This window comes from Triturus cristatus, chromosome 11 (assembly GCF_964204655.1).
Source record: "Triturus cristatus chromosome 11, aTriCri1.1, whole genome shotgun sequence".
Lineage (NCBI taxonomy): Eukaryota > Metazoa > Chordata > Amphibia > Caudata > Salamandridae > Triturus > Triturus cristatus.
The window spans coordinates 395692350-395715311 of record NC_140594.1 but is presented as its reverse complement, the minus strand read 5'-3'; the positions used below and the strand labels follow the sequence as shown (position 1 = coordinate 395715311).

The 22962-nt window shown below is 48.6% G+C and overlaps 1 protein-coding gene across 1 annotated transcript in view; it reads right to left on the bottom strand.

The window, feature by feature from the left end:
- Positions 1 to 22962, bottom strand: part of USP39 (ubiquitin specific peptidase 39) — a 243337-nt gene that overhangs the window by 22756 nt on the left and 197619 nt on the right. The window contains exon 7 of the mRNA XM_085635237.1: positions 22523 to 22597. Coding sequence (XP_085491363.1) covers positions 22523 to 22597 — 75 coding nt within the window. The remainder of the gene's footprint in view (positions 1 to 22522; positions 22598 to 22962) is intronic.

The window sequence follows — 22962 nt, the reverse complement described above, 5'->3', positions numbered from 1 at the left end:
CGAGAAGACGTGACCTGCGCGGTAGAGGCAGCGGAAGCTAGAACGCTAACCTCAATACAGTGCGCGTTCAATAAAAAGGAGTAGGAGGAAACTTATTTGTAAGGCCCTTTAAAAATCGTAAAACAATAGGCAATTTGAACAATGATGGATGATCCGGCAAACAAAGGAATGACGACAAGGCTGAAAGATATCCCTTTACAGTGGCTACAGCAAAACCTTGCTGAGCAAGAGAAAGGGCAAACTGAAGAATGTCAGATAAACGAGCCCTCAAAGGATCAATTCACTTCTCCCCACACCAGAGCACAAATTTAGACCACCTATAGGAATAGATAGATTTGGTGGAATGACGTCTGGCAGACAAAATTACATCTACCACATCTGGCGGGAGAGAAAAAGAATTCAGGTTGCCCCGTTCAATCTCCAGGCATAAAGGTGTAAGCTCTGGAGGTGAGGGTGTAGAACCTGCCCCTCCGACTGCGAGAGGTGGTTTGCCCTCAGAGGGAGACGGAGCGGAGGGCACGAGGAAAGGTGGAGAAGATCTGTGTACCACACCCTTCTTGGCCAATCCGGGGCGATCAATATGACTTGGGCCCGGTCTTGGCGAATCTTCCTCAGAACCCGAGGAATCAAGTGTATGAAAGTGGGTTTCTGTTGCAGTAACCCCCCCCCTTTTTTGCCTAATAGATGATGCACTTTTCCTTGTTGTGCCTTGGGCTCCTGCCAATCAGGTGCCCCGGGCCTGTGTTCCTTCCCTAAAAACTGCCTAACAGCCAAAACCCAAATTGGCAAACCCTGGCCACATGTCAGCCCCTGGTAAATGGTACCCTAGGTACCCAGGGCCTTGTGACCAGGGAAGGCCTCTAAGGGCTGCAGCACTCATTGTGCCACCCTTAGAGGTCCTGTACCCTAACACACACACACACTGCTCTTGCAGGCTGAGTGTCTGGATACAAGACAAAACAGAGAGTCGACATGGCACACATCCCTGTGTGTCATGCCCACCACCTCCACTGCCCTGGCATACATCAGCCACCCCTCTAGCTAGGTGCCCTATGCAAGTGGTGTGGGCACAGGAGCATGAGCCCTGTGCCCCTACAGTACCCAGGTCCATTCCTGGGTCCTGTAAGTGCAGTGCTGCCATCTAAGAGTATATGGTGCTGGGAGCTTGTCAAACACGAACTCCACAGCACCATAATGGCAGCACTGAAGACTGAGAAGTTTGCTATCAAACTGCTCAGCACATTAAATCCACACTGATGCCAGTGTGGGATTTAATGTACCAAGCACCACAGAGGGCATCTTAGAGAGGCCCCCCCCTGAAACCTTAACCTACAATCCACGTCTGTTCTGAGGCTGTCTAGGCTGCCACATAGCAGACATGTTGCTGGACCCCTGGGTAGGAGAGCCCCTGCTCTCCTGGGTCTGCAACAATGCACATCTTGGGCGAGGTGCTAAATCTCCTCCCCCAGGATGGGCAGGGGGAAGCTTCAAAGGCATGCCGCCTCTGTGAGCTTACCCAGGCCACTGCAACCCCCCACTCTGGCGGGAAGCTTGGCCGGAAACACCAAATAAGGACAGGGGGTGTGCCAGCCTGCCAACCCCACCCCTCAGGTGGGGGAGGCGAGGTGAAGCTCATCTCCGGGCTCTCGCCATCTTGAAGATGGGAAGCCTTGCCCAATCAGGACTAGGCTCCTGACCCCTCCCACAGGAGAAAGGCAGGATAGGGGGTGTACCCACCCCAGGACAGGGACCCATTGGCCCCTGCCCTTCACCTACCTGTAACGCCCCTAAGGAATATGCTACTTACCAGTATGCATCTGTTCTTGGCATGTAGAGCTGCAGAGCCACACACTAAGGATAAGATCGCCATCTGGTGTTGGGCTCGGATGATTGCAGGTTGTTGTTGTCTTCGGAAGAAGTCTTTGGTCACAAGATTGGTGACTCCTCCTCTGGACAACAGTGCGCATGGGCATCCACTCCATCCTCAGATTGTTTTTCGCCATGATGGGAAATGATGGAGTGTGTAAGAAGTAAAGAGAAAGGATGTCCATGTGTAGTGTCTAAGTAAGACAATGCTGGAACAGATACAGGTCCCGGGGAGGCGGGTGGGCGTGTGTGGCTCTGCAGCTCTACATGCCAAGAACAGATGCATACTGGTAAGTAGCATATTCCGTTCGAGGCATATGAGCTGCAGATCACACACTAAGGATAGACTATATAGCAGTGTCTCCCCTAGCGGTGGTCACCTGTATCAGTTGTAGCAGTTTGGAATAGAGTTTTTAGGACAGCTTGGCCTACTGAAGCTTGTTGTTTGGATTGAACATCAACACAGTAATGCTTAGTGAAGGTGTGTGTAGTAGACCATGTCGCTGCTTTGCAAATGTCTTCTAAGGGAATGTTCCCTAAGAATGCCATAGAGGCCCCTATTTTACACGTGGAGTGCGCCTTAGGGGGAACGGTAAGAGTACGTTTAGCTTTTTGGTAACATATTTGGATACATTTGACTATCCATCTGGCGATACCCGATTTGGAAATAGGGTTGCCTTTGTGTGGTGGAGCGAAAGCAACAAATAGGTAATTGGTTTTCCGAAAAGGTTTTGTTCTGTCGATGTGATAGAGCAAGGCTCTTTTAACGTCTAAGGTATGAAGTGCCCTCTCGGCTACTGAGTCTGGATTAGGGAAGAAGACTGGCAGTTCTACTGACTGGTTTAGATGGAAAGGGGAAATGTCTTTAGGGAGGAATTTTGGATTTGTCTTCAGAACCACTTTATTCCGATGTAGTTGTAGGAAGGGTTCTTCGAGAGTTAAGGCTTGTATCTCACTTACTCTTCGCAGGGATGTGATTGCAATGAGGAAAGCCACTTTCCATGTTAGGAACTGCAGTTCGCATTTGTGCATTGGTTCAAATGGGGGACCCGTGAGCCTTGTAAGAACAATGTTAAGGTTCCACACCGGGGAAGGTGGTAACCTTGGAGGAATGATTCTTTTAAGACCCTCCATAAATGCTTTGATGGCTGGTACCTTGAAGAGGGAAAGGTGTTGTCTATTTTGAAAATAGGCAGCTAATGCCGCTAGATGTAGACGTATAGAGGAATACGCTAAATTGCATCTTTGTAAGTGTAATATGTAACAAATGATGTTTTGGATGGAGGCATCCAGTGGTTATATGTGATTGTTAGCGCAGTAAATGGCAAATCGTTTCCATTTTGCAGCATAGCATGCCCTAGTGGTAGGTCTCCTGGCCTCTTTAATGACATTCATACAGTCCGGAGGAAGGTTGAGGTATCCGAACTCTAAGACTTCAGGAGCCAGATTGCCAAGTTCAGTGTTTGAGGATCTGGGTGTCTGATTTCTCCATGGTTCTGGGTTAAGAGATCCGGGGAGAGATGCAGTTTTTGATGTGGAACTAGTGATAGTTCCAAAAGTGTGGTGAACCAGGGTTGACGTGCCCAAGTGGGAGCCACTAGGATGAGTGTCAGCGACTGTTGTTTCAGAATGCGTACCACAAATGGAATGAGCGGGAGAGGCGGAAAAGCGTACGCAAATCTGCCTGACCAGTTCATCCATATTGCATTGCCCTTTGACCGTGGGTGTGGGAACCTGGCGGCGAAGGTTGGGCATTTTGCGTTTTCTGGTGTGGCGAACAGGTCTATGTCTGGTTGTCCCCACTTTTGGAAGAATGGGAGTAAGACTTTGGGGTGTAGTTCCCATTCGTGTATCTGCTGTGTGTGGCGACTTAAGAGGTCTGCCACCTGGTTCTGAACCCCTGGGAGGTGTACTGATAGCAGGTAGATGTTCCGGGGAATTGCCCATCTCCAAATTTGTTGCGCCAGTTGGAGAGAATGTGTCCCTCCTTGTTTCTGTATGTAATACATTGTGGTCATGTTGTCCGTGCGGATGAGGACAGTTTTGTTCTGGAGATGCACTTGGAAGGATTTCAGTGCTAGGAACACCGCTAGAAGTTCTAGGTGATTGATGTGGAACTTTTTTTGTTGAATGGTCCACCGTCCCTGAGTGGTGTGTTGAAGGAGGTGGGCTCCCCACCCTGTGAAAGATGCGTCGGTGGTCAGCACAACTTGTGGAAGGGGCTCCATGAACGGCCGCCCTTTGGACAGGTTGATGGTGTTCCACCAATTCAGTGAGCGAAGTGAACGGTTGTCCACCAACACCAGATCGGTAAGTTGTCCGTGGGCCTGATTCCACTGTTGTGCTAGACATTCCTGTAAGGGACGCATTTGAAGGCGTGCGTAGGGTACTATGGAGATACATGACGCCATCGTGCCTAGGAGTTGCATGAACACTCTTGCGGGAAGAGAGTGTTGTGTTTGAAATGTTTCTATCAGACTTTGTATGTTGGCTATCCTGGCTATGCTGGGATAAGCTACGGCTTTGGCTGTGTCTATGGTGGCTCCCAGGTATTGTTGTACTTGGGAGGGTTGTAGGTGAGACTTGGGATAGTTGATGGTAAATCCCAGGTCGTGTAGGGTGTGAATAGTGCGGTGAGTGTGGAGAACACATTTGTCTAGAGTGTTGGCCTTTATGAGCCAATCGTCCAGATAGGGGAAGACATGGATTTCTTGTCTCCTGAGGTATGCTGCCACAACTGCTAAGCATTTGGTGAACACCCTGGGTGCAGTTGTTACTCCGAATGGGAGAACTGTAAACTGATAGTGTTGACCGTCTACCACGAATCGTAGATACTTCCTGTGAGCGGGATGCATAGGGATGTGGAAATATGCGTCCTTGAGGTCTAATGTGGCAAGGAAGTCTACTTGTTGGAGTAACGGAAGGACCTGTTGGAGAGTGATCACGTGGAAATGATCTGATTGTATGTACTGGTTCAGAAGTCTGAGGTCCAGTATGGGTCTCAAGGTTTTGTCCTTTTTGGGAATGAGGAAGTATAGAGAATATACTCCTGTGCCCTGATGTTGTAGTGGAACAGGTTCTATTGCGTTTTTCTGAAGCAAAGACTGTATTTCCTGTTTGAGGAGCGTGAGGTGGTGAGGCGTCATGGGACGGTGTCTGGGTGGTATGTTTGGGGGTGGGTTTATGAATTCGAGGCAGTAGCCAGATTGGATAATTTGTCTTACCCACCTGTCTGTAGTGATGGTATTCCAGACAGGTAGGAACTGTTGAAGTCTGCCCCCGACTGGAGTGGAATGGTCTGGGGGGAGTTGTGGCAAGTCACTGTTTGGTGGCTGTAGAGGAACGGGTGTTGTTGTTGTTGCCCCGTCCTCGGCCTTTATTATTGTTTCCCCGATACCCTCCTCTAAAATATCCTTTGTTAGGGGATGTTTGACCTGTAGATTTGAATGTGGAAGAGTTGTCCGTTCCCACATTTTTGGAAGCTCCTCTATAAAAGGAGCGCCGAAAGGAGCCTCGGGTTTGAGTGGACTGCAATGCTCCCATAGATTTTGCAGTTTCATTATCTTTTTTCATCTTTTCTAGGGCAGTGTCCACTGCCGGTCCGAATAGTTGCTCCTGATTAAAGGGTTGAGCAAGAATGGAGGTTTGTACTTCCGGCTTGAAGCCGGAGATGCGGAGCCATGCGTGGCGTCTAAGCAAAACGCTTGTGTTAACTGCCCTAGAGGTGGTGTCTGCTGTGTCTAATGCACATTTAATGGAGGCATTAGATATTAGTTTGCCTTCTTGTATGAGGTCAGTGGCCTGTGTTTTAAAAGGTTCAGGTAGGTGTTGCAAGAGATCCTCCAGTTGATCATAATGTGCTCTATCATAACGAGCCAATAGGGCTTGTAATTTGCGATACGCCAGTGGTTAGCCGCTTGAGCGGCAACCCGTTTACCGGAAGCCTCCAGGAGTTTAGACTCCTTGTCTGGGGGCGGCGTATCTCCGGTTGTTTGGGAGTTGGCCCTTTTTCTGGCATTAGAGACGACTAGTGAGTCTAGGGGGAGTTGCGCCTTAATGTACGCAGGATCTTGTGGCGCTGGTCTGTATTTCTTCTCTATTCGGGGGTTGAGAACCCTGGCCCTGACAGGGTCTTTAAAGACCTCAGTGGCATGCTTTATCACTCCCTTGATCATGGGTAGAATGTGGACTGTTTTCGGTGACTGCTCAAAGGTGTCGAGTAGAAAATCCTCCTCAGGAGTGTCGGTGTGCATGGTGACACCATGAAATGACGCTGCCCTATTAATAAGCTGACCGAACCCTAAATGGTCATCAGGAGGGGAGGGTTTTGAGGGGTATGGAGCGGGGTCAGGCACGTCAGGCATAGGGTAAGTCCAGTCATCTACTGGTGCTGTGTCCGGGAGTGTAAAGGGATCAGTTGGATCAGTGGGATAAGTGAAGAAATCTGGGTCTCCCCCTCCCCCAAAATCATCCTGTGGAAGTGGTGTATGAGAAGGAGATGGTAGAGGTGCAGGCGGTGGTGTTGGGGGGGATGGAATAGGGGGTAATGTAGGAGAGGAAGGACGTAAGGGTGAAGTTGCACAGTCCTTCTTTGGTGGTGCTGGAGGAGGTGCGTCCAGCTTCCTTTTCTTGTAGGGCACCGCTGTGACATGTCCAGTTTTTGGATTTATGTAAATCCGTTGTTGCTTAGGATCAGGTCGAAAGAGTTCCTCACTGTCCGAAGGCGGCTGTGGCGCCGACTTTTTTGTGTCTTTCTGGACGTGTTTGGGCACCGAAGATGTTTTGGGTGCCGAAGAACTTTTCGGTTCCGGTGGTTTTTTCGGTGCCGAAGAACCTTTCGGTGCCGACGAGCCTTTCGGTGCCGACGAGCCTTTTGGAGTCGGTGGAGATTTCGGCGCCGACTAACGTTTCGGTGCCGTGGAGATGTCGGGACCGAGTGATGTTTCGGGTCCGATGTATTTTTCGGTCCCGAAGCCTGCTTTGGTGCCGAAGGCACAATGACGTGAGGTTTGCTCGAGCCCGAGCCAACCGCAGGCTTACTTTTCTTCGGAGCCGGACCCGAGGGCGGGGCTTCAGAAGATGTTTTCGGGTCGCGACTGTGCCCAGTTGGCAGAGTCTTGACCAATGTCTTTTTGGGTGGTATTGGGGTAGGGGGGCTGGTACTCACAGGCTGCCCCGGATCTGAATCGTCGGCCTCGGACACGATTTGGAGATCTTCGGAGTCATCGTCAGGGACGTCCTGTGCAAAGATGTCTTCTGGTTCCGGTACCGGCTTGGCCATGATATGGCGTCGAGCTCTCCGGTCCCGGATGGTTTTCTTCGAACGGAATGCAGCGCAGGCTGGACAGCTGGATTCGTTGTGGTCTGGTGAAAGGCACAAATTACAGACCTCGTGGTGATCGCTATGAGGGAACTTTGCTCCACATTGGGGGCATTTTTTAAAAGGTGTCCTTTCCATCAGCCGCTTCCGGAGTCGGTCCGATATCGAGTTAGACGTCGAGTATTCAAGTTTTGAGAGTTGTAGTGATTGTAATAGGTTTTCTGCTGGAGCGGAAAAAAGTTCATCCGAACCCAATGGCGGAAAAAAAACAATCTGAGGATGGAGTGGATGCCCATGCGCACTGTTGTCCAGAGGAGGAGTCACCAATCTCGTGACCAAAGACTTCTTCCGAAGACAACAACAACCTGCAATCATCCGAGCCCAACACCAGATGGCGATCTTATCCTTAGTGTGTGATCTGCAGCTCTAGTATTTAGGGGCACCCTGAACCTTCCTTCCCCAGATTCCAAAATACGAAGAAGAGCAAGAAGAAAGAAGACCTGCCCTGCAGCTGCTAAGAAGACTGCTTTGGCCCCAGCCCTACCGGCCTGTCGACCCTCAAAACCTGCTCCTGCTCCAACCCGGCATCTCTTGTGGCCAGCAACCTCACAAACCCCGGAGGACCTGGCTATCTTTTGGCTCTAAGCCCCTGGGACTCCCATGAGTAGAGGTTCTACTCAAAACCTACTTCTAATCCCTGGCAGCAGCCCAGAACCGCGAACCCAGCACACTCTGCACCAGCCAAGCCTGGCCAGTGCCAGAGTGAACTAAGACCACGAGGACGACCCCATGGCGACTGACCCAGAGTCCGGCACCCAAGGACCTCCCTTGACACTCCTGAAGAAGCCTGCAGCCTCAGAACCGCGATCAACAGAGGGTAAGATTTCCCGACACCAAAAGGCACCCCTGCATGCGGCGCCCCGCGGCCCCCTGTGCCCAATCCCGGGGTACCTACCTATCCTCCAACTACCCAACTTTCCTCTCGAAGTGGTGGTGGCACCTGAAGAATCCTCGTCCCCGAGCTGGCAGCCTTTTTCTAAACCGGAGATTTCCCATTGAAACCAATTGAGCGCCCAAAGGCTCAAAAGCACCCTGCACCCAGCCGCCCTGGCAGTTCAACCTCTACACCTACCTACTTCCCCACTTGCCCTGAGTAAGTGACCAGGAGCCCAGCTCCCACAGCCGCGTAGCTTGCTGGTCAGCAGCCACCAACCAAGGCCCCCCCTATCCCTCATAGGATAACATTGGGTCTAACTCTCTCTGCACCCGGCCGCCCTAGAGTCGCTGAGGGTGAACCAACTGTACCTACCTGACCCTGGGGGACCGCTGAGTCTGTTCCCAGAACCTCAACTCTGCCAGTCGAGTACTTACCTTTAAACCGATAACTCTATTTTCTTCATAGGGTAACATGGACTGGCTTTTTCCTGAAATTCCTTTTAAGTGTGGACTTTTCAAATCAACCAGCACTGACTCTGAAAAATACTTACAAATGTACTTACCAGTAACCCAATTTTCTCCCATAGGAAATCATTGACTGTTTTTCTGGGAAATTTCTTCTTAGTGTCAATTTCTGCAACCTTTAAATATTCTTTATAAATCGTGTAATATCTGAAAACGTAATTACTTACCTGTTTTGGATAAAGGTCCCAGTATTGAGTCTAGGTACCCAGTACTGGATTACAGAAGTAACGAGAACATACTATACCTGTAACTTGAATTTTCTGCCATAGGAAATCATTGACTGTTTTCTATGAAATATTTTCTAAGTGTCAACTTTTAAAATAGCGAAATATTGTCTAAAAATCATCTCAGTGATTAAGTCGACTTTTATCACTTGATTCCAAGTACTGACCCAGGACTGAATCTAGGATCCAGTCCTGGAATTCCAAAAGTAATCCTAAAAGTAATCTGTGGCAAATAACATGAAAGGATAAGTTACTTACCTGTAATCCTAGTTCTCTTCCAGGGGTATCCTCTTCAAAGTCATAAGCACTGAATATTCCCGCCCATGTGCGGGGACCCCGGAAATAATACAATTATATATGAAAAACATATATATACAGCTCTATATATGTATAAACATATATTATTTTTTCCAAGCAAATGCAGCCCCCATAGAAGGCTAGACAATGTAGACACAAATATCCAATAATCCACCATAGGTATAATAATACACCTAAATCTCTATCTTTTTTTTTAATGAGGTAAAAACTCATGATAAAGAAAAGAGAACACTGTGCAAAACACAGATCCACAAAACATTGTTAGCCTGCAGGCTGCATTGCAATACAATACCATAGAGACTGAAAAAGAAAAACCTTGTACAGGTAAAAACTGGCACCGTGCCTTTAAGGCAGCCCTTACTCCAATATCCCATCATGCCTCAGGGGTGACAGTTGGGTCAGTTGTTCTTTGCAGGACCGTAGTCCTAAACACAAAGATATACTTCTTCCATGTTTAATAATACAGTCCTCTTATTTGCCTGGGGAGGCGGGTGGGTTGCTTATGACTTTGATGAGGATACCCCTGGAAGAGAACTAGGATTACAGGTAAGTAACTTATCCTTCTCTTCCAGGGGATCCTCATCAATAGTCATAAGCACTGAATAGAATAGCAAGCCCACCTTCCACCTGCAGGCAAATGAGAACTGCACTATACATGGAGTAAAACCATTGAAAGAAATCAGTTATTGAACAGATTCCTCAAGGAGGCTTGTCCTACTTGAGTTTCTGCTCTGGTGTCCGAGTCCAGACAATAATGCCTCGTAAATGTATGGACAGATCTCCAAGTGGCTGCCTTGCAGATCTCGGAGAGTGGGACATTATTGAGAAAAGCAGCAGTAGCCGCTTTCCCTCTTGTGGAATGTGCTTTAGGTAGAGCGACCAATGGCTTCTGAGCCAGTTGGTAAGCCAATTTAATGCCTGACACAATCCACCTAGCAATGGAACGTTTAGATGCAGCAAAACCTGTGCGGACAGCACCATAGTTTACAAACAATTGGTCAGATTTCCTGACAGCCTTAGTCCTATCTAGGTAGAATTTTAGAACCCGCTTAACATCTAAAGAGTGCAACGCCCTCTCAGCTGGCGAGGAGGGGTTGGGAAAAAAGGTTGGTAAAGAGATAGTCTGATTAACATGAAAATCTGACACCACCTTTGGTAAAAAAGATGGATGAGTTCTCATCACTACCCTATTAAGGTGAAAAATCATGTAGGGTTCTTTAGAACAGAGGGCCTGTATTTCACTCACCCTACGTGCTGAAGTGATAGCTATTAAAAAAGCTGTTTTCCACGTAAGGTGCTGTAAAGTAGCTTTATGTATGGGCTCGAAAGGTGAACTCATAAGCTTTGAAAGAACCAAGTTCAGCTCCCAAGAAGGTGAGGTAGGCCTTACTGGGGGGTAAACCTTTTTGAGCCCCTGCAAAAAATCCTTCACCACCTGCAGCTTAAAGAATGACTGCTGCGATGGAGAGCGCATATATGCTGTAATGGCCGCTAGGTGAACTTTAATGGAGGAAAATTTCAACCCGACCCTGGCTAAGTGAAGAAGATAAGGCAAAATCTCTTCCTCTTGACATTTTGTAGGGTTATACTGATGTTGAATACACCATACATAAAACCTCTTCCACTAACAGAAATAAGAGTGTCTTGTAGAAGGCCTCCTAGCTTCCTTCAGTATGGTCATACACTCCTGGGGAAGGTTTAAATGGCCATACTGGAGGACTTCAGGAGCCATGCTGTTAAGCTCAGCGAGGGAAGACTGGGATGGTAAATCTTCCCCTGCATCTTGGTTAACAAGTCCGGTCTGCACGGCAGACGCGTGTGAGGTCGGATCGACATGTGGAGGAGATCCGTGTACCACCACTGCCTCGGCCAGTCCGGTGCTATGAGGATCATTTTGGTAGACGAGTGTTGCAGTTTGGTCACTACTTTGGGGATTAGTGGGAGAGGCGGAAAAGCGTACACAAATGTCATTGACCAATCGATCAAAAGGGCATTCCCTATAGATCCTGGCCGATGGTATCTTGAGGCGAAGCCTCGGCATTTCGCAGTGTTTTCGTCCGCGAAGAGATCTATTTGCAGACGTCCCCACTCCCCGAAGATGTCGCCTAGCACCTCGTCGTTGAGTACCCAGTCCTCTGGATCTTGAAAATGACGACTGAGTAAGTCCGCTTTGACGTTGAGCTCTCCTGGCAGGTGTACCGCCTTTATCGAAATGTTCCTTGCTAGGATCCAGTGCCACAGGGACTGAGCCTCCAGCGAGAGCGTCCTGGATCGAGTACCCCCCTGTTTGTTCAGGTAGTACATTGTGGTGGTATTGTCCGTTTGTACTAGAATGGGACTCGTCCTGATTGCGGGTAGGAACGCTTTGAGGGCTAGGTGGACTGCCCTGAGCTCCAGCATGTTGATGTGGTACAACTGTTCGTTGCTGGACCACAGCCCCTGGGTCTGCAGGGATCCCAAATGCGCACCCCAACCCTGCAGGGATGCGTCGGTGATCAACGTCTGAGATGGGGGTTCTTGATGAAAAGGAATTCCCACCTGTAGATTGAGTGGCTTCAACCACCACTTGATTGACTGCCTGGCCGCTGAGGAAAGACAGACTGTTTCCTCCCACAGTGAATTCATTTGGTCCCATTTGTCCTCCAGATCTTGTTGGAGGACGCATCCTCAATCCGGCATTGGGCACTAGGAATATGCAAGATGCCATGGCCCCTAGCAGAGACGATATCTGTCGTGCGGTAGACAGATTGTTGGTTATAATCTGCTTGCCTTTGTGGATAAGGGATAACCGTCTCTCCTCCGAAGGAAACACTTTTCCTACTGCGGAGTCTATAGTTGCACCCAGGTAGTGTATTCTTTGTGTTGGTGTGAAGGTGGATTTTTTGAAGTTCACCCTGAGCCCCAATCTGTGACACAAATTCAGGCAGCGTGCCACCTGTGAGTGTACACTCTGAGGCGATGGACCTTTTATCAGCCAATCGTCTAGATAGGGATAGACGAAGACTCCTGCGCGCCTCAGTGCAGCCGCTACTACCGCCATGCATTTTGTAAATACTCGAGGAGCCGATTTCAGGCCAAATGGTAGAACCTTGAACTGATAGTGGGAGGTCCCCACTACGAACCTTAGAAATTTCCGATGACTCTGTGCGATGGGAATATGAAAGTACGCGTCTTGCAGGTCCAGCGAGCACATCCAATCGCCTCGACGGAGATGAGGATATATTTGGTGAAGCGCAAGCATGCAAAACTTTTCGCTTTTGATATGCTTGTTGAGTGTTCGTAAGTCCAAGATGGGTCTGAACTCTGCTTTTGTATTTCTTTTTTGAATTAGAAAATATCTGGAGTAGACTCCTCTCCCTCTCTGCGCCCTGGGAACTCTTTCTATTGCTGATTTGAGCAGAAGGGTCGCCACTTCTTCTCTTAGCATCTTGAGGTGTTGAGATGATTGTACAGGGTGGATCGAGGGAGGGGGACTCTGGAAACGAAGCGAGTATCCATGTCGCAGTATATTTAGAACCCACTTGTCTTTTGTGATGGATTGCCACTCTCGAAGATGGTTTGCAATACTTCCTCCCACCGGAGCGGTGGACGGCATTGGAGGAAGCGGTCTCTCATTGCTTTCCTTGAGCCTTGTTTCCACTGCTGGACTGGCGGTTATTTCCACGTCCCCTAGATGATCTGCGGGACTGAAATTGTTGCTTCTTCTGCCCTTGTTGGTCTTGATTTTTCTGCCAGTGAGGGGTTTGAACCCTCTGTTGGTAGCTACGCCTGTCGGTTCCCCTACGACAACGGAATTATTTTCGTTTCTCTAGCCCCATGGCTTTCATGGTCTCGAGTTCTGACTTCATGCGAGCCATTTCGTCATCCGCATGAGAACCGAAAAGCGAACTACCAGAGAAAGGCAGATTCAAAATTCTTGCCTGTGCTTCAGGTTTCAGAGCAGTCAGCCTTAGCCAAGAGGATCTTCTGGCGGAAATCCCATGAGCATACGTGTGGGCTGCCAACGTTGCTCCATCAGCTGCTGCGCTTATCACCTGGTTTGAAACTAGGCTGCCCTCGTGCAAGATCTCTTCAAAGTCCTTTCTGTCTTCGGAAGGTACTTTTTCTATAAATCTCTGAAGGGAGTCCCACAGTGATCTATCGTAGCGCCCCAGAAGCGCTGAGCCACTGGCCACTTTCAGACTGGAGGCCGCCGAGCCACATACTCTTCTCCCCCAAGAGTCTTATGATTTACTTTCCTTATCCGGCGGCACTGTGGATGACAAAGCCACTAAATGAGTTTTTCTGGCAGCAGCAGTGATTACAGAATCCGGTGGAGGGTCCGCCTTGAGAAATAGAGGATCCTCAGGGGCCGGACGATATTTTTAAGAATTCGCGCCGGTGCAGATTTGATAGTCGCTGGCGTGAGGAAGATGTCCATTACCGGTTTAAGCAACCCAGGGACTAAAGGCAACAGTGGACGAGACACCTGTGGAAATATGGATTTTTCTGATCAGTTATGTCCCCTATCTTGGACCCCAACGGTTTCATGTATGAATCACAAGTACATGTATGCTCCCTCCAGTTCCAGTTATGAAGACGCAAACACATGTGCGTCCACCGTCAACATGTCCTCTGTCAGATCCGCCATGAATAGGCCGGATATTCCATTCCTAAGTATGAAAGGCCACCGGCTTTACATGGTTCACTTATGCCATTTTTCAGTCCAGGCAAGTAGGCCCTGATTCTGTCATCGAACTCTTCTTGCCTTCTGCCTCTGAAAGCTCCAGTCTGAGCCTGCATCTGTGACCATGAACTTTGTCTCATTCTCTGCGCGGCTCACGAAACCTGACATCAGCCTGCTCTCTGCCAAAAACTGTATTTCACCTTCGAAATTATCTGCTCCGTTCCCTGCCCGATGCATTCCTGTCTAGTAGTTTAAGTAAACATTCTTCCAGCTACCGAGCGAAGGCCCGGCTTCTCTGTCCTTACGCAAGTAATTCATAGCCCTGTTACTATGGAAGATTTCCGCCCTCGCATCTAGTGTAGACACTTAGACGCTTGTACACGCACTAACAGTCAGTATAGTCAGTATAGAATAAGATTCTACTCTAAGAGACCTCTCTTTTTGATAACATAGTTCTTTAAACATAGGATGTTAGATATGATTTGGGATTAGGTTGACTTGACCCTCCAGACTTCTGTCGCCACATGTAGAGCTAAATGTCAAGTCCCCTTCACCCCCTAGTCGCACGTCAATCACACGTCATGCTGCTGCGCGCGCATATCTGCCAAGTATTTCTGCTGACATTGCGAAATTCTTTCATGTAACCACCCTCTTATGACATCACATCTGATGACGTTCTTTAAATCACTCCCAGTTACGCCTATTTTTGCTACGTACGAATACATTATCACCACTATCAATTGTTACGCCTCTTGTATTTGCTTCACTGTAATGCCTATTGTATAAAAGTAATTGATTGTCAATAATGTATGTACTTCACTTCCTTAACCTTCGTGGTGATGGAACTTGGAGCAACCGATTATAATCGACCACTGGAATAAAGCCCATTCCGAACCTCTAATACCACGGATTCTGCCTCTTATTTACTGAGCTATTTTATTATGTTTCTGTATCAAATTAAGTCCCGGTAATTAAATTATTTACCACACACCGCTCGCTCATGAAGGGTCTCGAAGATGACAGAGGAGGTGGTTTCTTGAACAGGCATGGGAATGTTCAATTTTGTCGCTCCTCTGCACAACACATCTTGGAAGGTGCTGATGTCGTCCACTGGTGATACTCTAGATGGTGGTGTATCTGAGAGTGTGGGTGAATAATCCCTTCTGGACGAACGGCTTGACGAAGTGGATGAGTACATCGTGTGTGTCTGAAGAGGCCTTTTTTTTGCCACAAGATGGACAAGGCATGAATAAAGAAGGCATTTTTCTGACAGAAAAAAATGTTAAATCTAGTCAGAAAACACAGGAAATATGCTTCCCCAACAGAATTTAACAAGAGGAAGCCAAAAAAATTACTATAAAAGTAACAATTCTTGACTGGAAAGTCAACAAGCATTTACAATGCAATGGTCTCGGCAATATTATAGGTAGAGCTATTGGTATTGCTCATTATTTTTTTTATCATTTTTGTATCCCTAAATAAATGGCATTGTCATTTCTATTGGCATTAGTTTTTTTTTGCATATGTGATACCTCTGCACTATCCGCAAAGCCTATTGGAGAAGGGCTGGAAATAGCTATACAGATTAACAGCACAATATACCCCAGGCGAAACCTTAATTCAACGAATTCCAACCCGATGGAACATCGGTCATTCAAGCCATGAAATACAGAAGCAGATCACTGTGAGTACAAGGCATGGGGCTGTAGAAGATGATCAGCCCCTCCCTGAGCTCTGAACCCCATCCCTTGGCCTTTCAGAAACGCCTTAAAAAACTGACCATTTCGGCCGCTTTCTATACTGGCCTGTCAGATTAAGAGCGGCTGAGACTGCAGAACATCTGCTACAGCAACCTACCTTACTGATTAGACGTTCTTCCACACTAGCAGGCTTTTTCAAACTGAACATGGCTCCTTTTTCCCTTACTCTCCGAATTAACCGAAAGGTTACACATATAACACATTTCTAAGCTCTAAAATAAATACATTAGATAAATATATTAATGCAGGCGCGCAACACCCATTGGACTCAAAGGGCTTCAGCCCCCCCCCCCCCCCCCCCCCCGTGCCGTGTGCGGCAGCCCGGGATGAGACACCTTCCCGGGCAAAAAAGCAGCCGCACTCCGAGCACTTCACAGGTCTTTGAAAGACCATTTGCATGTTAATGAGGCCTCGCTGTTGTTTCACCCCTTCTAAGAGCCCCTGCAGCTCCACTCTGCCAATTGCTTAAAGTTTACCCCCCCCCCCCGAAATTTTTGCTCAGCCCCCCCCGAAATTTGGCTCTAGTTGCGCCTCTGTATTAATGGATACATAAATAAATCAGAGATGCTCTTTCATTGGGGTTCATACCCCCTTCATTTCACACCAGAATTTCTCAAATGCGCAAATCTAGGATTTGAACTTTAGTGCAGGATGATCTCCCAATGTTAGGAAATGAGATAATATGGTCATTTTCCAACTTCCAATTGTACTAAGTCATGCTGGGTCTTGTCTCAGTTTTTAGTAAAAAGCGCAACAACGTCATCTGCTCCGGGACAAGTCACCCAGAATGTGGCGCAAAAAGCTTCAGATTTCGCGCTGCACTGTTAAGTGGACTGGATAGACCAGAGCGCGCCAAGGCCTGACATGCTGAACACATGTACATGAATTTCATTTTAATGCCCTTCTTATGTGAGATAGCCAGGCTTTATCTCGCGCTCTCCTCGGTGCGCAGAGACCGCCATACATCCAGGGAGGCTCCGGCTGCCGTGTCAGAGGGCTTCCACTCGCAGCTCTCCCTGGTGATGAACGAGGCTGTTCATCTAAACAAATAAGCACTTCAGAGAGCTCCCCCCTTACAGAGCTGTTAATCCCGGGAGCCTGTGTTATCGCCGCAGTGCTCGAGGGCTGAGCCCGAGCAGCTTCCCTGCACCGCCTGGTGCTTACCCGCCGCTCTGGCGCGAGCTGAACATAACAACCGCGTCACATCTCACAGAACCATTTCCTTATTTCTTTTGCTCATTTTGTTGCGCGGTGTGACATGCCGCAAGGGTTACACACGACTAGGGGTTGCCATCTTTCGCGGGTGACGGTGCCCACATTTGGATTTTGGGCAAAGGTGTGTGTATATGCAGCCCCTTTGAAAATAACGCCATGTATTGTTTCTCGCACACCCAAGTTATTCTATTACTCCCACATAATTTCAGGGCTTTGCTTCCATAAAATCTGCAAAGCTACTTTTGAACTTTCTGAAGTGTCAAAGTTTAATAAGATTTGTGCCGAACACGGGAGCCGAGAGCAGGGGGAGAGGACGCCATTAAAACCACTGCCTTTCTCCGAGGCGAAGCAGAAATGCCTCGGATAAACGCAGTGGCGTTTTCAGATTCGGGGGCGTGTTTCTTTTTCTCTCCTCTTGCCATTGGCTGGAGGAGAGAAAAACACGCCTAAAAAAGGGCGTTGCTAAAAAGTAGAAAGAACAGCAAGAACACGCCCCCGAATCTGAAAAGGACGGAGCCTATTTGGAGGGACGGCTCTCTCCTCCAATGGCTGGCCGCCGTTTAGGAAGCCAGCCAATGGAGGAGAAGCAAAAAGAGAGGTGGGCTAAATAGCCACTCTAGGAAACATTAAATCTCCGACTTCCGGTTCTGCCTTCGGCAGACCGGTAGTCCTCGACCTAAAAATGAAGAGAGCTGAATTCCAGGGTCCTGACTGAAGGAGCCGGAAAGAACAACTGACCCAACTGTCACCCCTGAGACATGATGGGATATTGGAGTCAGGGCTGCCTTAAAGGCACGGTGCCAGTTTTTACCTGTACAAGGCTTTTCAGTCTCTATGGTATTGTATTGCAATGCAGCCTGCAGGCTAACAATGTTTTGCACAGTGTTCTCTTTTCTTTATCATGAGTTTTTACCTCATTAAAAAAAAAAAAAAAAAAAAAAGAGAGATTTCGGTGTATTATTATACCTATGGTGGATTATTGGATATTTGTGTCTACATTGTCTAGCTTTCTATGGGGGCTGCATTTGCTTAGAAAAAATAATATATGTTTATACATATACAGAGCTGTATATATATATGTTTTTCATATATAATGTTATTATTTCCGGGGTCCCCGCACATGGGCGGGAATATTCAGTGCTTATGAATATTGATGAGGATCCCCTGGAAGAGAACTTCCATTGAACTCAATGCATTATTGTGTTTAAAATAGTGTTGCCTATTGGAACCACTTGTAACTGTTTACAAAAGTCAATTGCATATTGCAAAAGTATTTATATAAAGCATCTCATTCTGAGAAAGTATATTTTAATTCCAATTGTTGGTTCTAAAATAAAACCAGCATATTTTTTTTTATATTTAAACCATTGGCCTAGAGTTCAGTTATTGAGTGTGTGAGACCATTTGCTGACTGAGTGTGTGCAACAAATGCTTTACACTGTCCTCTGATACTGCTCGACCAAGCTACCACTTTAGAGAGTAAGGTTATATCTAACTTTAGCCTCTGCCAAGCCTCTGGGGACTGTGGACTCTGTACACCCTGTACCTATTTGGGAACAGTATATACAGAGCGACTTTCTCACATCAAGGGTATGGGAGGAAACGCGTAAAGGAGTTGTGAGCCCCAACTCAACTGAAACGCGTCCCCCAATGTTCCCTGTATCGGATACTGGAGGCTGCAGAACGACGGGCAGTGGGCGTTCGAGAGTGGCAAACAGGTCCACCCGAGGAGTTCCCCACATCCGAAAGACGTGACGAACCACCTCCGGATGAAGCCTCCACTCGTGGTCGGCAGAGAACTGCAGACTGAGACTGTCTGCACGTACGTTCAGAATCCCGGCCAGATGATTTGACATCAGACAAATCTGATGATCCTGAGCCCAGGACCAGAGACGCAGAGCCTCTCTCTGCAGAGACAAAGAGACCCCACTCCTCCCTACTTGTTGACATACCACATTGCAGTAGTGTTGTCCATCAGGACTTGAACCGACTGACCGCGAAGGGATGGGAGGAAGGCCTTGAGCGCCAAACGTATCGCCCGCAATTCCAGAAGATTGATATGAAGCAACCTTTCCTCTGGAGACCAAAGACCCTTGATCTCCAGATCCCCCAAATGCGCACCCCACCCTAAAGTGGATGCATCCGTTATCACTGTGGCCACCGATGGAGGTAGATGGAAGGGCTTTCCTTGAGACGGATTGCCCTCCACGCTCCACCAAGACAGATCCGCCGCAACTTCTCTGGAGATCCTCACAGACTCCCTGAGATCTCCCTTGTGCTGATACCACTGCCTGTGGAGGCACCAATGGAGCGCCCTCATGTACCAGCGTGCATGGTTGACCGACAAAATGCAGGAAGCAAACAGACCGAGCCGGCGAAGGACCTACAGGACTGGAATGGCCGCTCCATTGTAAAATAAAGGAATCAATTCCTGTATGTCGAGAATTATTTGTGAAGTTGGGAATGCCCGACACACAGTAGTGTCCAGTACCGCACCTATGAACAGGTTACGCCGAGAGGGCACCAGGTGAGATTTGGGCACGTTTATCGAGAAACCCAATTTGTACAACAGATGAGTTGTATCCTGCAGATGATGAAGCACCTTCTCTGGCGACTCCGCTTTGATCAGCCAGTCGTCCAGATAGGGAAAAACTGAAATCCCCGACCTTCTGAGATGGGCTGCCATCACCTTTGTGAAGACTCGAGGTGCAGTAGTAAGACCAAACGGAAGGACCGCAAACTGATAATGTTGCAACCCTACCGTAAACCGGAAATACTTCCTGTGCGACTTCAGGATTGGGATGTGAAAATACGCATCCTGCAAGTCGATCGACACCATCCAGTCCTCCTGATTCAGCGCTTGAAGAACCTGCGCAAGGGTGAGCATCTTGAACTTCTCTTGCTTCAGATAAAGATTCAAGATCCTGAGGTCCAATATCGGACGCAATCTGCCGTCCTTTTTCGGAATCGGAAAATACTGGGAGTAGCATCCCTGACCCCACTCCTGCTCTGGAACCACCTCTATCGCACCTTTCTCTAGCAACTTCAGGACTTCCTCCTGTAGGAGAAGACGTGGTTCTCTGAGCAAGCCCCTTGACAAGGAGGGTAATTTGGAGGGAATTCCCGAAAAGGAAGGGCGTATCCATTTTCTACAAGATCTAGAACCCAAAGGTCTGTAGTAACCAATTCCCAATCTTGTAGAAAATGGGTAAGCCGGCCCCCCACAGGACCAACATGATCCAGAATGGTGGATCTAGGGCTGCTTTGCGGTGGTGGGAGAGGCTGAGGAGGAAGCGGAAGAGGAGGAGAGCTGTCTACCTCGAGAGCGACCCCTGAGTCTACCTCTGTAGCTCTTGTACGAAGTGCCTTGCTGCTGTTGCTGCTGGGGCTGCCTGTAAGTACGAAAGGTTGCCCTTCCGAAACCCCTGTACCTCTTGAACGAACCCCATGACTGGGATTGAAGGCCCAAAGATTTAGCCGTGGCCTTACTTTTTTTACAACGTTCAATCGCAGGATCCGCCTTCTTGCCAAAGAGTCCGGAGCCATCAAAAGGCAAGTCCAACAGTGTTGACTGGACATCAGGGGAAAATTCTGATGACTTAAGCCACGCGCTCCTCCTAGTGGCAACAGAAGATCCCATGACTCTTGCTACCGAGTCAGCTGTGTCCAATCCACTCTGGATCACCGACGAGCCGCCGCCTGGGCATCCGAAAGGACCTCATTAAAACCAACCCTTTCCTCCTCTGATAGTTTTGGGGCTAGCATGAATATAGCGTCCCAAGAGACAGGTGGCATTCACTGATTTAAGACCTTCTTGGCCGACTGATCCAGTTTTTTTTAGCTTTCCTGTCACTCGGGACCTGGGGAAACGAACCTGAAGATTTCCTTGAACATGCCGTCTGAACCACCAGACTCTCAGGAGACGGGTGAGAAGTTACAAATTCTGGGTCCCCCGGACCTGCCCTATACCTCCTGGCAATGATTTTCGAAACTGCCGGAGCAGAAAAGGGCTTACGCCACACCTCCATCACTGGCTCTAGGATGGCTTTGTTAAAGGGGAGTAAAGGCTCAGAAACAGTAGTGGGAGAGTGCAGCACTTCCGTTAAAATGTTCGGTTTGAATTCAGCTGAAGGCAACTGCAGATCTAAAAGTTCAGCTGCTTTTCTTATGACCGCATGGTATGGCGCCACATCCTTCGAAGGTGCATCAGAAGGAGGAGTAATCTCCCATTCAGGAGACAAGTCCAAGCCACTAGCCTCCTTCAATTCCTCAAAAACATCGTCCGATTCCATGAGCTCCCCTTCTTCTACCTCCTCCATTAGGTATCTTTGCTCATCCAGCACTCTCTGAGCCTCCCTCCTAGACCTGATTCTTACCACCGGCGTCGGCGGCGCCGTGATCGACTCCACGGCGCCGGTGCCGAACGTGGATCCACAGGAGCAGCCGGCGTCGAGCGAGGTCGAGTCACCGCCGGTGAAGAAGGGAGCGGCGTCGATGTCCTCGGCGCCGGTAGATGCCAAGACGGTGTCGCCGGAAAAAATGGCATGAAGGGAGCCTGAGGATAGGCTTGAGGAACCCCCAAACTGAAGGCCATAGGACCCATAGGACCCGAAGGTGCACCAGAGGGGTACATGGCTCTGGAGAATACCCCGTACATTGCATTAAGATAATGTGTGGGGTCCTGACCTGGTCCTGGAAACGCAGGATACTGCTCAGGCAACATCGGACTCGGGCTGACCGGCGCAGACGGTGGATTCAATGGAACCGAAGGCTCACTCGGGCCGGAGGCTCCTCACACGGGACCGGGGCCGGAGATGGAGCCACCGTCGGAGATGGAGCCGGAGCCGGGGAATGGTCCGGTGAAACCACAGGAGACGACAGGCCAACAGGCGAATCTGGAATGGGTGAGGGTTGACACAAAGTCCTTACGGCGTCGGGAGGGCGATGCCGATCTCGAAGCCGCATCCCTATCCGAGTGACGCCGGGATGAATGCCTTCTCTTCATTTTGTGCTTCCTGGATTTGGAAGCCTGCCCCGAAGTCGACTTCGACGCCGACCTCGATCTTGATTTTCTCCTGCCTCTTTTTTCTTTCTTCATCCTCGCGATGAAGAGCTTTGCCTCCCTCTCCTTAAGAGCCTTGGACCTTATCATCTTGCGGCAGCAAGAACATCCCTCGACATCATGGTCCGATGAGAGGCACCACACGCAGTCGTCATGCGGATCCGTTATGGACATGTGCTTCCCACATTCGCAACAGGGTTTAAATCCTGACTTCTTAGTCAACATTCTGCAGGAGAAGACAAGAGAAACCAGCAGAAAACAAAGTAACCAGTATAGCTACAATGAGAGATTCCCGAAATCCGTTGGCGTCGACGGCGCGGAAAAATGGGAACTGACGTCATCACGCCGACGAGGTCTTCTTATGGAGCCGGTGACGTCAGCGGAGTCGCGAGCGGAGCTGTGTCTCTGTGACATCGTCTTCGACCTCATCGGCGTGGACTTCTACAAAAGTTTCCGAATGTTGCTGGCACAGGGGATATTCACAAGGTGAGGAATCCACTGGCAGATGTATCCATCAGAAGTAAATGGCACACATAGTTGTACCTTCTATATCCTGTTCATTACAAAGGACACCAAACAAATCATGAAACACACATTCAGGCCATGTATGTAGGAAGGCACACAACTTACTTTTCTTTTTCTTAGTTCCGCCCAATGCCGAATGAAGAGCATTAAGGAACCAGGATAGGAAGTCCACACCGTCGCCTGGAGACAGAGAAGGAGAAAAGTGTGAAGGAGAATGGGGGGGAGGGGGCAGGGGATGGGGAGAGGACAAGACAGAAGAAGAAAGAGGTAAAGAAAGAGAAATAGAGGAAGAGGAAATTTGGAAAATGGATACAAGCAGTGCCCAGTGAGGAAGGAGAGAAAACAAAGAATTAAAAAACTAAATTATTATGAGCATAGCTAATGGAGAAGGCACAAATTAAAACTGCAAAGGCAGGGAAGGTGAGACAACGAATGCATTAAAAGAGATGTCGCCTAGGTATGTGTAACCAATGAGGGAGTTTCCCAAATGGCCTAACACCAATGGAGTCATGGTTTTGAAGAGATCGAGCATCAGTAAGGGAGAC